Source organism: Mustelus asterias, chromosome 7 (genome assembly GCF_964213995.1).
Source record: "Mustelus asterias chromosome 7, sMusAst1.hap1.1, whole genome shotgun sequence".
Lineage (NCBI taxonomy): Eukaryota > Metazoa > Chordata > Chondrichthyes > Carcharhiniformes > Triakidae > Mustelus > Mustelus asterias.
Genome location: NC_135807.1, coordinates 1,525,973 through 1,540,235, shown reverse-complemented (window position 1 = coordinate 1,540,235; position 14,263 = coordinate 1,525,973). Strand labels below are relative to the sequence as shown.

General features: G+C 49.0%; 1 protein-coding gene across 1 annotated transcript in view; it reads right to left on the bottom strand.

The window, feature by feature from the left end:
- The window catches only part of fastk (Fas-activated serine/threonine kinase), a 59,601-nt gene extending 47,701 nt beyond the window's left edge, over positions 1–11,900 (bottom strand). The window contains exons 1-2 of the mRNA XM_078215534.1: positions 11,715–11,900; positions 2,114–2,792 (exon numbers count right to left, since the gene is read on the bottom strand). Of these exons, the coding sequence (XP_078071660.1) occupies positions 2,114–2,747 (634 nt within the window). The 5' untranslated portion in view covers positions 2,748–2,792; positions 11,715–11,900. The remainder of the gene's footprint in view (positions 1–2,113; positions 2,793–11,714) is intronic.
- Between the last annotated feature and the right edge of the window lie 2,363 nt (positions 11,901–14,263).

The following is a 14,263-nucleotide window of genomic DNA, read 5'->3' as shown; positions in this document are numbered from 1 at the left end:
AAGACAAATGTAGGTCCCCAAAAGACAGAAACAGGGGAATGTATAATAGGGGACAAAGAAATGGCCGAGCAACTGAATACATACTTTGGTTCTGGATTCACAAAAGGACTCAAATCAGATGCCAGAAATGTTGGAGAATGCAAGATTTAATGAGAGGGAAGAACTGAGGGAGATCAATATTAGTAGAGAAATGGTGTTCGGAAAGGTGATGGGATTGAAGGTGGATAAATCCCCAGGGCCTAAAAATCTACATCCCAGAGTACTTAAGGAAGTGGCTCTAGAAATAGTGGATGCATTGGTGGTCATCTTCCAGGATTCTATAGACTCTAGAACAGTCCCTGTAGATTGGAGGGTAGCTAATGTCACTCCAATATTCAAAAAGGGAGCTAGAGAGAACAGGGAATTATTGACCAATAAGCTTAACATCGGCAGTGGGGAAAATTCTCAAATCCATTATCAAGGACTTTATAGCAGAGCATTTAGAAAGCAGTGGCAGGATCAGACAGAGTCAGCATGGATTTATGAAGGGGAAATCATGCTTGACAAATCTGTTGGAATTCTTTGAAGATGTAACTAGCAGAGTTGACAAGGGGTAGCCAGTAGATGTGGTATTTACGAAGGGGAAATCATGCTTGACAAATCTGTTGGAATTCACTGTAGATGTAACTCGTAAAGTTGATAAGGGGGAGCCAGTCAATGTGGTATATTTGGACTTTCAGAAAGCGTTTGACAAAGTCCTGCACAAGAGATTATCATGCAAGATTAAAGCGCATGGGATTGGGGGAAGTGTATTGAGATGGATAGAAAACTGGTTGGCAGAGAGGAAACAAAGACTAGGAATTAATGGGTCCTTTTCAAATTGGCAGGCAGTAACTAGTGGGGTGCCACAGGGATCGGTTCTGGAACCCCAGCGATTCACAATATATGATGTGGAGTTGCTGGCGTTGGACTGGGGTAGGCAAACTAGGTAGTCTCACAACACCAGGTTAAAGTCCAACAGATTTATTTGGTAGCACGAGCTTTCAGAGCGTTGTCCACCTGATGAAGGGGCAATGCTCTGAAAGCTCGTGCTACCAAATAAACTTGTCGGACTTTCACAATATATATTAATGATCTGGAAGAGGGAACAAAATGTAACATCTCAAAGTTTGCAGATGATACCAAGTTGGGTGGGAGGGTGAACTGTGCCGAGGATGCAGAGATCCTTCAGAATGATCTGGACAGGCTGGGTGAGAGGGCTAATCAATGGCAGATGCAGTATAATTTGGATAAGTGTGAGGTTATTCACTTTGGAAGCAAAAACAAGGAGGCAGATTACTACCTGAATGGCTGCCAAATTGGGAGAGGGGAGTGTGCAGCGGGACCTGGGTATCCTTGTGCACTAGTCACTGAAGGTAAGCACACAGGTGCAGCAGGCGGTAAAGAAGGCAAATGGTATGCTGGCCTTCATTGCGAGAGGTTTCGAGTACAGGAGCAGGAATGTGTTGTTGCAATTATACAGGGCCTTGGTGAGGCCACACCTCGAGTATCGTGTGCAGTTTTGGTCTCCTTTTCTGAGGAAGGATGTTCTTGCTCTCGAGGGAGTGCAGCGAAGGTTTACCAGGCTGATTCCGGGGATGGCGGGACTGATGTATGAGGAGAGATTGACTGGGTTAGGATTGTTTTCACTGGAGTTCAGACGAATGAGGGGGGATCTCATAGAGACTTATAAAATTCTAACAGGACTAGACAGGGTAGATGCAGGGAGGATGTTCCCGATGATGGGGGAATCCAGAACCAGGGGTCACAGTCTGATGATTCGGGGTAGACTATTTAGGACGGAGGTGAGGAGACATTTCTTCACCCAAAGAATGGTGAGCCTGTGGAATTCATTACCACAGGAAGTAGTTGATGCCAAAACATTGAATGTATTCAAGAGGCGGCTGGATATAGCACTTGGGGGCGAATGGGATCAAAGGTTATGGGGAGAAAGCAGGATTAGGTTATTGAGTTGGATGATCAGCCATGATCGTGATGAATGGCGGAGCAGGTTCGAAGAACCAAATGGCCTCCTCCTGCTCCTATCTTCTATGTTTCTATGAATGGAAAAGACAGAAGGGAGGCAGTTTCTTACCCAAGGCAGCGACAGCATATAGACAATTCACAATGCTGAAATTGTCAAACTTGGAGCAGTCACCCACAATGGAGTCGCAGAGCGTCTGGAAATCTTCCAGGTCCAGTAGCTGGCTGTGGTACGTCTCCCCAGCGGATCCCCCAGACAGCTGCTGCAGGATCTGGCCAATTTTCTGCAGGGCAATGGGGTAATGATTGTAGGAGATTTTGCCAGGGTTCTGTGTCACCCAACGCAGCACCTCTCCCACGGTCCTCGAACGGTCAATCAGCCTCTTCATGGTGAAGAAAGTGTCGTAGCTCATCTTCTCATGGATGAAGTTCCAGGTTTTCTTTTTGGTGCGATGGTAATGGTGGTGATGGTGGTAGTGATGAGGTTTGTGCCCATTCTGTCTCCCCTGGAACAGGTGAGGGAAATGCTCCGGATAGGCGGCCCAGATGTGCGGCTTGCAGGTGTGGTAGCGAGCCGTGTACATGGCACCTGGGCTCCTCGACAGGCGGGCAGCGGTTGGGCGGCAGGCCTGACGGAGGAAGCGGAGAATGCAGTTCAGGCTGAGATGAGTCAGTCCGTCTAACGGCAGAATACTCGCACTCCTCGGCAACAGAGAACTGAAGCAGCACAGAGGCAACCTTTGCATCTTAGGTATCGCTCACCTTGAGGGGGTGTGGAGAACAGCAGAAACCTAGAAAAAAAAACACAAAGTGGATAAGGCCACTCTGAACAATAAAGTCTAACATTTAATATCACAAAACGCAGCTGAACTCAATGAAACCTCACTAATCTCACTCACAATCCAAGAATAGATTATGGGAAACCCAGCACAGGCAGGGCCGACACAGCAAGGTTCCAGAACAACCCTGGAAACTCAACACCCTGAGTAAAAGGCAACCAGTCATCGGACAAATACTAAGACCTCAAAGTCAGAGGGTGAATGAAACAGATCCCAGTCCACACACGTGAGCACAAAATGCAGACTGACATTCCATTGCTGTCCTGCGGTATCTCACTGACAGGTGGATGAGGGGGCCTGAGTGAAGCCCTTTCCATGACAGTCAGTGGTGTCGAGCTGCTGGGTCCATATAACATGAAATAAAATGCAGAGCTTTATTATGTTGCCATGTTCAAAATATTGACTCTCCATGAAACCAAAAAAAAATGGCTGCTGCAAATCACATGACCATCGAACTGTCCCTTTGTGCAGACCACTTGTAATCAATGAGAGGAAATGCAGATGAACCAGCTCTCCAACCTGAACTATCACAAGAGTGAGACTGAACTCGCTCTGCCTGCAGAGCTGCTAGCAGGCTTATCTCACACCTGGGACCGGACAGATCCATTTCAAATGGAACCACTGAGGGAACAATGGAATTCTGGCCAGTAGCACAGAAACTGAAAACTAAGCTGCAATTTTAGCTATAGAGTCAGAGAGATTTATAGCATGGAAAAAGGCCATTTGGACCAACTTGCCCAAGCCGCCCTTTTATTTTAAACCACTAAGTCCCAATGGCCCACATTTGATCCATATCCCTCGATACCCATCTTACCCATGTAACTGTCTAAATGCTTTTTAAAAGACATAATTGCACCCGCCTTTACTACTATCTCTGGCAGCTTGTTCCAGACACTCACCACTCTCTGTGCGAAGAAATTGCCCTTTTGTATCTCTCCCCTTTCACCTTAAACCTAAGCCCTCTAAGTTTTAGACTCCCCTACCTTTGGGAAAAGATATTGACTATCTAGCCGATCTATGCCCCTCATTATTTTATAGACCTCTCCAAGGTCACCACTCAGCCTTCTACGCTCCAGAGAAAAAAGACTCAGTCCATCCAACCTCTCTTTATAACTCAATCCATCAAGTCCCGGTAGCATCCTAGTAAATCTTTTCTGCACTCTTTCTAGTTTAATAATATCCTTTCTATAATAGGGGGACCAGAACTGTACACAATATTCCAAGTGTGGCCTTACCAATGTCTTGTACAACTTCAACAAGACGTCCCAACTCCTGTATTCAATGTTCTGACCGATGAAACCAAGCATGCTGAATGCCTTCTTCACCACTCTGTCCATCTGTGACTCCACTTTCAAGGAGCTATGAACATGTACCCCTAGATGTCTTTGTTCTGTAACTCTCCCCAATGCCCTACCATTGTAACTGTAACTCTCCCCAATGCCCTACCATTATGGTAGGTCTTAGCTATGAGGAGAGATTGGGTAGACTGGGGTTGTTCTCCTTGGAAAGACGGAGAATGAGGGGAGATCTAATAGAGGTATACAAGATTATGAAGGGTATAGATAGGGTGAACAGTGGGAAGCTTTTTCCCAGGTCGGAGGTGACGATCACGAGGGGTCACGGGCTCAAGCTGAGAGGGGCGAAGTATAACTCAGACATCAGAGGGACGTTTTTTACACAGAGGGTGGTGGGGGCCTGGAATGCGCTGCCAAGTAGGGTGGTGGAGGCAGGCACGCTGACATCGTTTAAGACTTACCTGGATAGTCACATGAGCAGCCTGGGAATGGAGGGATACAAACGATTGGTCTAGTTGGACCAAGGAGCGGCACAGGCTTGGAGGGCCGAAGGGCCTGTTTCCTGTGCTGTACTGTTCTTTGTTCTTTGTTCTTTATTAACTGAGTAAGTCCTGCCCTGGTTCAATCTACCAAAATGCATCACCTCGCAATTGTCTAAATTAAACTCCATCTGCTATTCGTCAGCCCACTGGTCCAATTGATCAAGATCCCATTGCAATCCGAGATAACACTCTGCACTGTCCACTATGCCACCAATCTTGGTGTCATCTGCAAACTTACTAATCATGCCTACCAAATTCTCATCCAAATCATTAATATAAATGACAAACAACAGTGGACCCAGCGCCGATCCTTGAGGCACACCGCTGGTCACAGGCCTCCTGTTTGAAATGCAACCCTCTATAACCACCCTCTGGCTTCTGTCAAGAGGCCAATTTTGTATCCATTTAGATACCTCACCCTGGATCCCGTGAGATTTAACCTTATGCAACAACCTACCATGTGGTACCTTGTCAAAGGCCTTGCTAACGTCCATGTAGACAACATCAACTGCACTGCCCTCATCTACCTTCATGGTTATCCCTTCAAAAAACTCAATCAAATTTGACAGACATGATTTTAGGGTTAGGTGGATTGGCCATGCTAAATTGACCGTGTTAGGAGGATTAGCAGGGTAAATGCATGGGGTTGTGGGGATGGGGACTGGGTGGGATCGTGGTCTGTACAGACTTGATGGGCCAAATGGTCTCCTTCTGCGCTGTAGGGATTCTATGATGATTCTATTATCCACTCACAAAGCCATGCTGACTATCCCTAATCAGTCCTTGCCTCTCTAAATGCCTGTAGATCCTGTCTCTCAGAATACCTTCTAACAACTTACCCATACAGATGTGAGGCTCACCGGCATGTCGTTCCCAGGTTTTTCCCTGCTGCCCTTCTTAAACAAAGGCACGCCCTCCAACCTTCAGGCACCTCACCTGTGACTATCAATGATTCAAATATCTCTGCTAGGGGACTCACAATTTCCTCCCTAGCCTCCCACAATATCCTCGGGTACACTTCATCAGGTCCCAGGGATTTATCTACCTTGATGCGCTTTAAGACTTCCAGCACCTCCTTCTCCGTAATATGTACACTCCTCAAGACATCACTATTTATTTCCCCAAGTTCCCTAACATCCAAGCCTTTCTCAACTATAAATACTGAGGAGAAATACTTATTTAGGATCTCATCCATTTTATGTGGATCCGCACATAGGTGACCTTGTTGATCCTTACGAGGCCCTACTCTCTCCTTCGTGACTCTTTTTCCCTTTATGTATTTGTAGAAGCTCTTTGGATTCTCCTTTGCCTTATCTGCCAAAGCAATCTCGTGTCCCCTTTTTGCCTTCCTAATTTCTCTCTTAACCACTAATTTCTACTCCTACGACCCCCCACTGCCTCGGGAAAAGCAGCCAGCATAAATAAGGATCCCACACACCCTGGACATTCTCTCTTCCACCTTCTTCTGTCGGGAAAAAGATACCAAGGTCTGAGGATGGGTATCAACTGACTCAAGAACAGCTTCTTCCCTGCCGCTATCAGACTCTTGAATGGACTACCTCACATTCAGGTGATCTTTCTCCACGCCCTAGCTATGACTGTAACACTACATTTTGCACTCTCTCGTTTCCTTCTCTATGAACAGTGTGCTTTGTCTGTAGAGCGTACAAGAAACAATACTTTTCACTGTATACCAATACGTGACAATAAATCAAATCAATGTTATACACCAACAGACCCGTCCCCACCAGCACTGTACCCTAGTTCTATACAGTGACATACCTACCCCACTAGTATTATACCACAGTGTTGTACAGTGATAGATCTGTCCCCAGTCAGTACTGTGCCCCAAGTATTATACAATGACAGATCTGTCACCACCAGTACTGTACCCAATGATATAGAGACATCCCCGCCACCACCAGTACTATATTCCAGTGTTATACACTGGAATCAGCCAGGTAAATCTTTGCTGCACTCCCTCTATAGCAAGGACATCCTTCCTCAGATAAGGACACAATATGCCTGCTGTGGCCTCACCAACGCCCTATACAATTGCAGTAAAACATCCCCATTCCTATATTCAAATCCTCTCGCTATGAAGGCCAATACATCATTTGTCTTCTTTCCTGCCTGCTGTACCTATGTGCTTACTTTCAGCGACTGATGCACGAGGACTCCAAGATCTCGCTGAGTATCCACCTCACAATTTATACCCATTCAAATGATAATCTGTCTTCATATTATCGCTACCAAAGTAGAAAGCCTCAAATTTATCCACATCATACTGCATCTGCCATGCACATGCCCACTCACTCAGCCTGTCCAAATCACACTGAAGCATCTGGGCATCCTCCTCACAGCTCACCCTCCCACCCAACTTCTATCATCTTCAAATTTGGAGATAAAATATTCATTTCCCTTGTCCAAATCATTAACATATGATGTGGACAGTTGGGGTCCGAGCACAGATCCCTGTGGAACCCCATTCGTCACTGCCTGCCAATCGGAAAAGGATCCATTGATGCCAACTCTTTGTTTCCTGCTTGCTAACCAGCTTTCTATCCATCTAAAGTATATTTATTCATGTCACAAGTAGGCTTACATTCACACTGCAAGTTACTGTGAAAATTCCCCAGTCGCCACACTCCGGCGCCTGTTTGGGTACACTGAGGGAGAATTTGGCATGGCCGATGCATCTAATCAGCACATTTTCATGTGGGAGGAAACCGGAGCACCCGGAGGAAACCCACGCAGACATGGGGAGAACGTGCAAGGCTCCGCACAGACAGTAACTCAAGCCAGGAATCGAACCCGGGTCCCTGACGCTGAGAGGCAGCAGTGTTAACCACTGTGCCACCCTCAAGATACTACCCGTAAACCCATGCGCTTTAACTTTACATAGTAGTCCGTTATGTGAGACCTTGTCGAAAACCTTCTGAAAGTCCAAGTAAACCACATCCACCGATTCTCCCTGATCAACTGTTCCAGTTACATCCTGAAAGAATGCTAATAGATTTGTCAAGCATGATTTCCCCTTTATAAATCCATGTTGGCTTTGTCTGATTATACCACTGCCTTCCAAATGCTGAGTTATGAAATCCCTTGATAATGGAGTCTGGAAACTTCCCCAGTACCAACATTAAGTTGACTGGTCTATAATTCTCTGTTTTCTCTCTACCTCCCTTTTTAAATAGCGGGCTTATATTAGCTACCCTCCAATCTGTAGGAACTATTTCAGAGTCCAAAGATTTTTGGAAAATAACCACCAATGGATCTACTATTTCCAGGGCCACTTCCTGAAGTACTCTGGGATGAAGATTATCAGGATCTGGAGATTTATCCACCTTCAATCCAATCAATTTACCTAAAACCATTCCTCTACTAATACTGATTTCCTTCAATTCCTCACTAAAACTTGTTTCTCTAAGAATTTCTGGTGCATTATTCATGTCTTCCTTTGCGAAGACGGAAGCAAAGTACCAATTTAGTTCCTCGGCCATTTCTTTGTTCCCTGTTATGACTGTAAGGGGTCTACATTAGTTTTTGACAATCATTTTCTCTTTACATATCTATAGAAACTTTTACAGTCAGTTTTTATGTTGCCCGCTAGCTTCTTCTTTTCTTAATCAATCCCTTGGTCCTCCTTTGCTGAATCTCAAACTGCTCTCAATCCTCAGGTCTATTGTCTTTTCTGCCCAATTTGTATGCTTCTTCCTTGAATCTAATGCTATCTCTAATTTCACTTGTAATCTATGGTTTGGCCACAGTTCCTTCTTGCTCCCACTCTTGCACTAAACAACTTTTGGAGGTCACACATTCGTTCCTTGAATGGCTGCCATTGCCTGTCCACTGCCCTTCCTTTTTGCAATGTTTTCCAGTCTATCATGGCCAACTCATGCCTCATACCATCATAGTTACTTTGATTTGATTTATTGTCACATTCATTAGTATACAGTGAAAAGTATTGTTTCTTGCACGCTATGTAGACAAAGCATACCACACACAGGGAAGGAAAGGAGAAAGTGCAGAATGTAGTGTTACAGTCATAGCTAGGGTGTAGAGAAAGATCAACTTTGTGCGAGGTAAGTCCATTCAGAAATCTGATGGCAGCAGGGGAGAAGCCGTTTTTGAGTTGGTTGTTGTGTGTCCTCAGACTTTTGGATCTTTTTCCCGACAGAAGAAGGTGGAAAAAAGTGTGTCCAGGGTGCGTGGGGTCCTTGATTATGCTGGCTGCTTTTCCGAGGCAGTGGGAAGTGTAGACAGAGTCAATGGATGGGAGGCTGGTTTGAGTGGATTGGGCTACATTCATGATCCTTTATAATTTCTTGTAGTCTTGGATAGAGCTGTGATACAACCAGAAATAATGTTTGCTATGGTGCATCTGTAGAAGTTGGTGAGAGTTGTAGCTGACATGCCAAATTCCCTTAGCCTTCTGAGAAAATAGAGGCATTGGTGGGCTTTCTTAACTATAGCGTCTGCATGGAGGGACCAGGACAGGTTGTTTGTGATCTGGACACTTAAAATCTTGAAGCTCTCGCCTATTTCTACTTCATCCCAATTGATGTAGAAAGGGGCATGCCCTCCACTACGCTTCCTGAAGTCCAAGACTATCTCCTTCATTTTGTTGACATTTAGGGAGAGATTATCATCGTCGTACCAGTTCACCAGATTCTCTATCTCCTTCCTGTACTCCGTCTCATCATTGTTTAAGATTCAACAGTGGTGCCATCAGCAAACTTGAAAATCGAGTTGGAGGGGAATTTGGCCACAGAGTCCTAGGTGTATACGGAGTAATAGTAAGAGGCTGAGGACTTAGCCTTGCACAGCACCAGTGTTGAGGATGATCGAGGAGGTGTTGTTGCCTATCCTTACTGATGGTGGTCTGTGGGTTAGGAAGTCTAGGATCCAGTTACCTGGATATTGTCTCGGTCTTGCTGCATATTGAGTATAATGCAGGGAAATGTGAGGTTGTCCAATTTAGGAAGAAGCACAGACAATCAGAAGATTATTTAAATGGAGAGAGATTGTAGAATGCTGTGGTACAGAGGGTTCTGCATGTCCTTGTACATGAATCACAATGTTAGCATGCAGGTACACCAAGTAACTAAGAAGGCAAAGGGAATGTTGGCTTTTATTGCAAGGGGTGGAGTATAAAGTAGGGATGTCTTGCTACAATTGTGTAGCGCAATGATGAGACCACACCAAGTGTAATTGTGTACAGTTTTGGTCTCCTTATTTACAGACGGTCATACTTGCATTCAAAGCAGTTCAAAGAAGGTTTTAGTGGTTGTTAAATATATTCAAGGCTGAGTTAGACAGGTTTTTGATTGACAAGGGAGTAAAAGATAAGAGATGGCCTGAATGGAATAGGAGCAGGCCAATGTTGGAATAATGTTCTTTAAAATGTTCGTTAATCACCTCCATTGAGGACAGTGGTGTGGTGGTAATGCCATTCTAGTAACCAATGCTCCACGCTGGGGGACGTGGGGTCAAATTAAATTCAACTAATCAATGAGGAATTCAAACTCAGTCTCAATAATGGTGACCATGAGGCAATTATCGACTGTCATAAAACCCATCCATTTCACGAATGATCTTTGTAAATCTGTCAGCCTATCCCGGTCTGGTCGACAGGTGACTCCAGATCCAAATCAACATGATTAACTCTGAAATGGACCAGCAAGTCACTCAGTTCAAGGACAACTCGGATGGGCAGCACATTGTGGCTTTGCCAGCAACACTCATCCCATGGAAGAAATGATTCTGTTTCAGGTGGAGAGTAAATATAAATTAAATGGAGATATTTAGGAAACTGAAGAATGGAATTGAGAGAAATTTGAAGTGTAAATTATATTTGATATTGTTGCATGAAAAACAATGAGATTTATTCAACCGGACACAATTTAGTGACAGAAATTATTATTTCACCGATATTGAATCCATCAATATCGACTTCAACACGTTAGGCCCCAGGGTCCCAACTCAAAACCATCAAACACCACAAACTGCCCCCTTAAAACCAGTCCAAATATCCAGCTTCACCCCAAAACCCAACACCCCCAACTCAAAACCATCCAAACCACCCCAAAAATAACCCCAAAACCACCATCTCTGAACCCCAACACTAAACCACCAAACCCTCAAACTCCACAAACTGCCCCCTCAAACAAAGCCCCAAAGCCCAACACCCAAAAGCCCCCACTCAAAACTATCAGCCCCCAAACTGCCTGACACTCCCCCCCCCAAAAACCAACAAACCACCCCCAATCGCCAACCCAAAACCATCAAACCCACCCCCACAAAAATAACCCCAAAACCACCCTCCCCAAATCTCCAACCCTAAACCATCAAACCCCAAACTGCCCCCTCAAACCAGCCTCAATAGCCCACCACCCAAAGACCCACCACCCAAACTCAAAACAATCGAACCCCAAACTCCACACACTTCCCCCCTCACAGCCAGCCCCAAAAGCCTCAACCCAAAACCATGAACTCCCCCAAAAAATAACCCCAAAAGTACCCTCCCCAAATCCCCAACCCTAAACCATCAAACCCCAAACCGCCCCTCAAAGCCAGCCACAATACCCCACCCCCAAAGACCCACCACCCCCAAACTCCACACACTCCCTCCCCCGACACCCAGCCCCAATTTCCCCAACACCCCCAACCCAAGACCATGAACTCCCCCAAAAAATAACCCCAAAAGCAACCTCCCCCAAACCCCAACCTTAAACCATCAAATCATAACCCCCCCAATCCCCAAACTACCCCCAGCCCAAACCCCCCCAATCCCCAAACTACCCCCAGCCCAAACCCCCCCAATCCCCAGCCCAAACCCCCCCAATCCCCAAACTACCCCCAGCCCAAACCCCCCCCAATCTCCCCCCACTCAAACCCCTCCCCCAGCAAAACCCCCGGGCCCGGGTCCTCCCCAAACCACAGCCCGCCCCCCCAACACCAAAACCCGCCCTCCCCCGGCTCCTCACCCCCGGAGACCCCGGTCCCAGTCCCGCTTCTCCCCGGGCCTCACTCACATTCTGGGCAGGCCCCGCTGGGCCGGGCCTCGAGCCGCGGCTGCTGCTGCTCCTGCGCCCGGCGCCGCTCCTCCAGCTCCGGCTCCGCGCGCCCCCGACAGCCGCCCAGAGGCGCGGACCCGAGACCCAGCGCAGCCCCGACACACCGCGCGCTGCGTGCGTGCGCGTCCACGGCACCACCAATCTGCAATCGCGCGCAGCCGAACACTGACCAACCAGACAGAGCGTCATCACTGAGGGAGCGCTGCACTGTCAGAGGGTCAGTGCTGAGTGAGTGCCGCACTGTCAGAGGGTCAGTACTGAGGGAGTGCCGCACTGTCAGAGGGTCAGTACTGAGGGAGTGCCGCACTGTCAGAGGGTCAGTACTGAGGGAGTGCCGCACTGTCAGAGGGTCAGTACTGAGGGAGTGCCGCACTGTCAGAGGGTCAGTACTGAGGGAGTGCCGCACTGTCAGAGGGTCAGTGCTGAGGGAGTGCCGCACTGTCAGAGGGTCAGTACTGAGGGAGTGCCGCACTGTCAGAGGGTCAGTACTGAGGGAGCGCCGCACTGTCAGAGGGTCAGTGCTGAGGGAGTGCCGCACGGTCAGAGGGTCAGTGCTGAGGGAGTGCCGCACTGTCAGAGGGTCAGTACTGAGGGAGTGCCGCACTGTCAGAGGGTCAGTACTGAGGGAGTGCCGCACTGTCAGAGGGTCAGTACTGAGGGAGTGCCGCACTGTCAGAGGGTCAGTACTGAGGGAGTGCCGCACTGTCAGAGGGTCAGTACTGAGGGAGTGCCGCACTGTCAGAGGGTCAGTACTGAGGGAGTGCCGCACTGTCAGAGGGTCAGTACTGAGGGAGTGCCGCACTGTCAGAGGGTCAGTGCTGAGGGAGTGCCGCACTGTCAGAGGGTCAGTACTGAGGGAGTGCCGCACTGTCAGAGGGTCAGTACTGAGGGAGTGCCGCACTGTCAGAGGGTCAGTACTGAGGGAGTGCCGCACTGTCAGAGGGTCAGTGCTGAGGGAGTGCCGCACTGTCAGAGGGTCAGTACTGAGGGAGTGCCGCACTGTCAGAGGGTCAGTACTGAGGGAGTGCCGCACTGTCAGAGGGTCAGTACTGAGGGAGCGCCGCACTGTCAGAGGGTCAGTGCTGAGGGAGTGCTGCACTGTCAGAGGGTCAGTACTGAGGGAGTGCTGCACTGTCAGAGGGTCAGTGCTGAGGGAGTGCCGCACTGTCAGAGGGTCAGCACTGAGGGAGTGCCGCACTGTCAGAGGGTCAGTGCTGAGGGAGTGCCGCACTGTCAGAGGGTCAGTACTGAGGGAGTGCCGCACTGTCAGAGGGTCAGTGCTGAGGGAGTGCCGCACTGTCAGAGGGTCAGTACTGAGGGAGTGCCGCACTGTCAGAGGGTCAGTGCTGAGGGAGTGCCGCACTGTCAGAGGGTCAGTACTGAGGGAGTGCTGCACTGTCAGAGGGTCAGTGCTGAGGGAGTGCCGTACTGTCAGAGGGTCAGTGCTGAGGGAGTGCCGCACTGTCAGAGGGTCAGTACTGAGGGAGTGCCACACTGTCAGAGGGTCAGAACTGAAGGAGCGCCGCACTGTCAGAGGGTCAGTACTGAGGGAATGCCGCACTGTCAGAGGGTCATCACTGAGGGAGTGCCGCACTGTCAGAGGGTCAGTGCTGAGGGAGTGCCGCACTGTCAGAGGGTCAGTGCTGAGGGAGTGCCGCACTGTCAGAGGGTCAGTACTGAGGGAGTGCCGCACTGTCAGAGGGTCAGTGCTGAGGGAGTGCCGCACTGTCAGAGGGTCAGTGCTGAGGGAGCGCCGCACTGTCAGAGGGTCAGTACTGAGGGAGTGCCGCACTGTCAGAGGGTCAGTACTGAGGGAATGCCGCACTGTCAGAGGGTCATCACTGGGGGAGTGCCGCACTGTCAGAGGGTCAGTACTGAGGGAGTGCCGCACTGTCAGAGGGTCAGTGCTGAGGGAGCGCCGCACTGTCAGAGGGTCAGTGCTGAGGGAGTGCCGCACTGTCAGAGGGTCAGTGCTGAGGGAGTGCCGCACTGTCAGAGGGTCAGTGCTGAGGGAGTGCCGCACTGTCAGAGGGTCAGTGCTGAGGGAGTGCCGCACTGTCAGAGGGTCAGTGCTGAGGGAGTGCCGCACTGTCAGAGGGTCAGTGCTGAGGGAGTGCCGCACTGTCAGAGGGTCAGTGCTGAGGGAGTGCCGCACTGTCAGAGGGTCAGTACTGAGGGAGTGCCGCACTGTCAGAGGGTCAGCGCTGAGGGAGTGCCGCACTGTCAGAGGGTCAGCGCTGAGGGAGTGCCGCACTGTCAGAGGGTCAGCGCTGAGGGAGTGCCGCACTGTCAGAGGGTCAGCGCTGAGGGAGTGCCGCACTGTCAGAGGGTCAGTACTGAGGGAGTGCGGCACTGTCAGAGGGTCAGTACTGAGGGAATGCCGCACTGTCAGTGGGTCAGCGCTGAGGGAGTGCCGCACTGTCAGAGGGTCAGTGCTGAGGGAGTGCCGCACTGTCAGAGGGTCAGTACTGAGGGAGTGCCGCACTGTCAGAGGGTCAGCGCTGAGG